The 3,225-nt window shown below is 32.0% G+C and overlaps 1 protein-coding gene across 1 annotated transcript; it reads right to left on the bottom strand.

The window, feature by feature from the left end:
- Positions 1–492: 492 nt before the first annotated feature.
- On the bottom strand, positions 493–1,305 carry LOC114312623 (agamous-like MADS-box protein AGL80). Its single transcript, XM_028258881.2, has one exon. The coding sequence runs from the start codon at positions 1,192–1,194 to the stop codon at positions 493–495; it is 702 nt and encodes a 233-aa protein (XP_028114682.2). The 5' UTR covers positions 1,195–1,305.
- Positions 1,306–3,225: the final 1,920 nt, after the last annotated feature.

The raw sequence follows: 3,225 nt of genomic DNA, 5'->3' as shown, positions 1-3,225 counted from the left end.
CGATCCTTCTTATTATTTACATGATTGATCTGTTAGATTGTAGATCCTACTAGTGAATGGTTTAAATCAACAAGTGACCCAAAATTGGAGCTGGTTTGATTCATGCACACTTCAGAATATCAATACTCAATAATTCAATAAAACAAATCTATTCTAATTCTTGCTAAAACTAATCATTTTTGGTGTTTTCGCTACTACACAAGTCTATTGAATTGCTATAGGAGGTCGAATCATTCCTGAAATCTTTTTATTCCTAGTAATAAAATTTTATGTGTCAAGGTGTTTTCTTTTCTTATAGAACACTTCCGAATGGAGTAAACGGATTTCTTCTTTCTCTACAAAAAGATCATTAACAAGTAAAAAAGTTTTCTCAAGATCATTAATGTAAATGAAATTCAAGAGAGACAGATAAACAATAAACACTAAGCATTAGCAAAACAAAGGACTAAAAATTGAAAGTGTTCATGCAATGCAAGAAAATTAAGGTCTCTCTCATGGGAAGAAAACACTAGACCACATAGCATTGTGGTTGTCCCCAAATGGCATCACCATCTCATCCCCACCAAAACCCATATGATCATTTGGATGATTCATCCACTCATTGAACCATTGAGGCCTTTGCATAGCTACCATGGCCAAATCTAAATTTGGCTTTTGATCCTGTCTCATTTCATTAGTACTCCTTGATGTCATTGGCGCCATTGACACATCCGACAATGGCTTTTTTTTCATCGACTCAATTTTCTTGTCGATTTCCTCCAACTTTTGATCAATCAACCACCCAAGATCATGCAAGTCCGCTATCACCAAGTTCTGAAGCCCTCTCCCAGTCAAACATTGGTACATGACTTCTGTCATCTCTTTCTCCCGGTTGTCCTTGAGTTGTTTCTTGAGATGTTCGTTTGCTTTCACTATCCTTTGCCTAATGAAACTTTCTTGGCTCACCATCTTCTTGCTTTGTTCCATCTCAGGCATCCTCTTGAACTGCGCAAGGACGCGTTGGACTCCCAAGGTGTTTGGCCAAACCTCAGGTTGGAACTCGTAGGGACTATATATAATCGCACATGTATCTATACCACAAAGAGTGCTTAGTTCACTCACCTTCTTCATCAGACCCTTCTTCCTTTTCTTGTATGTTGCTTTTCTTGCTGAATCATTAGTGATGAATGCAAGCTTCACCTTCTTTCTAGTCATCGCTAAAGCTAAGACCAAAGAGGCAAACAATTGGAATGATATGGTAGTTTGCAAAACAAACCTTGTGTGGTTTCTCTTAGTCCAAATGACCAATGGTATATATACACTTAATGGAGATGCCAAAAATAATTTGCAAGATTTTCAGTTTTTGTGTCCTTGCTGGAGATTGTGATAACTTGGGAGATTTTGGTAGGAAGTTATGACCAAATAATAATCTTAATGCCAAAAGGAGCACTATAAATTTCATTTTCATTGCAAATTTTGTTGCTTATTAAGGGCTATATATTGCCATTGTTGAACATGAAAACTGTGATTAATAGAAGGCAGGATTCTCTGTCCAATTATCTCCTTATTCTAAATTATCTCTCTATCACATAATGAGTATATCTGATTTAATCATGTGGTGATCCTCTCCTATCTCCTTGTTTCAACTCACTTCTCTATCACATGATGGACATCTCTAATATAATCGTGTGGTAGAGAGGAACTTTACAAAAAGGAACATGGGAGATTCAAATATAGAGAAACATAGTTACACTTGGTAGAGTTTCTCATTTGTCAAGAAATGGAGTACTCAAACCATATTTAATCTCGGACATGATATCTTGGATTGGAGATATTGTCCTTGGTGCATTGTGTAAAGTATGTGTTTTCTTTTTTGTAATAGTCCCATTTATGTTTTGATGATAGAATAATGTGAATTAAGGAGCCAGATTTTGGAGAGAGTTATTTGGGCCTGTGAGACCATTTACAGGTTTCGTTTTGATAATTCGAATAATTTATTTTATTAAATATTTTGTATATTTTATTTATGTAAAAAATTAAATTAATCCAACGATTTAAACATCAAGTAGAGCATCTCCAACGGTAGTAGGCATTTTACCTATCTAAATATTACTATAAAGTATATATTTTATTTTGCCTATCACCTGTTTTATATTTTTACTCCAACCATACTCTTTATTTTAGCTATTAATCCAAATACTATTAATTTTATAGAATGCCACGTCAACAACAAAGATGGAGGGAAATGATCCTAATGATTGAATACATTTTGCCTAGCGTTGAAGGCTAGCTACATGTAGCTAGTGAATATGAGTTGAGCCAAAATGCCTAATCATATGCCTAGTGCGTTGGAATTGAAAAAAGTGAATCACACTAGGCATTTTAACTAACAAGTATTATATGCCTAGTGCATTGGAGAGTATATAGTTTGTTTTCTATTTTCGGACAGCCCCATTAATGTTTTAACGATAGAATAATATGATTAAATATCAAGTATATTGGTTGGTTTTGTGACATAATTGCTTGCCTAAAGCTTATCATTCATACAATAAAGTTTATGAATTAATCTTTACATTTTTAATTTTAATTTTTTTTTTATAAATAATTTTATGGTAATCAAATTTGAGTACCAAACTTCGTTCCAAAAAAAAAAATTTTGAGTACCAAATATTGAATATATAAGTACTAATGCATTAGTAAGATGTATGTAAGGTGGGATCAAAATAAACAAATATATTAGTGACACATTAAATAATATTTAACTTTTGGTATCCGAATTTAGATACTATATATATATATATATATATATAGCGTTATAATTTTGATATGAAATCCATTGGATTTGTCTGATTCATGTATGTGATGTGACAGACGAAATTGCACTAAATTGGTTTGAGATATAGAATTAGACTATGATAAATAATGTCAGGTGGTGGGAGAGAAAGTTTAAGGTTGAAAACGAAAAATATAGCGAACTTAAGGAGACCAAAATGTAATTTATTCAAAATTAGATAATAATAATGAAATATTATGACACTCACATAACATTTTAGGTATAAAATTGAACGAATGTTAACTATTGAATTGAATTGGAAAAAACAAAATAAAAAATATATATATTAGGGGTAAAGTATAATTTGCCCACACAAAAATTGAGCAATGACATTAAAAAACAAAAAAACAAAAAAAAATTAATTACACTTTTTACTCATGTCATTTGACTCAAATTTTATTTCAGATCTTATA

Source organism: Camellia sinensis, chromosome 2 (assembly GCF_055761805.1).
Source record: "Camellia sinensis isolate YWXY chromosome 2, ASM5576180v1, whole genome shotgun sequence".
NCBI lineage: Eukaryota > Viridiplantae > Streptophyta > Magnoliopsida > Ericales > Theaceae > Camellia > Camellia sinensis.
The sequence above is the reverse complement of the archived record's forward strand: the minus strand, read 5'-3'. Positions and strand labels throughout refer to the sequence as shown.

Coding starts and splice junctions, on each gene's coding strand:
- LOC114312623 (XM_028258881.2), bottom strand. CDS start 1,194: ATGACTAGAAAGAAGGTGAAGCTTGCATTCATCACTAATGATTCAGCA.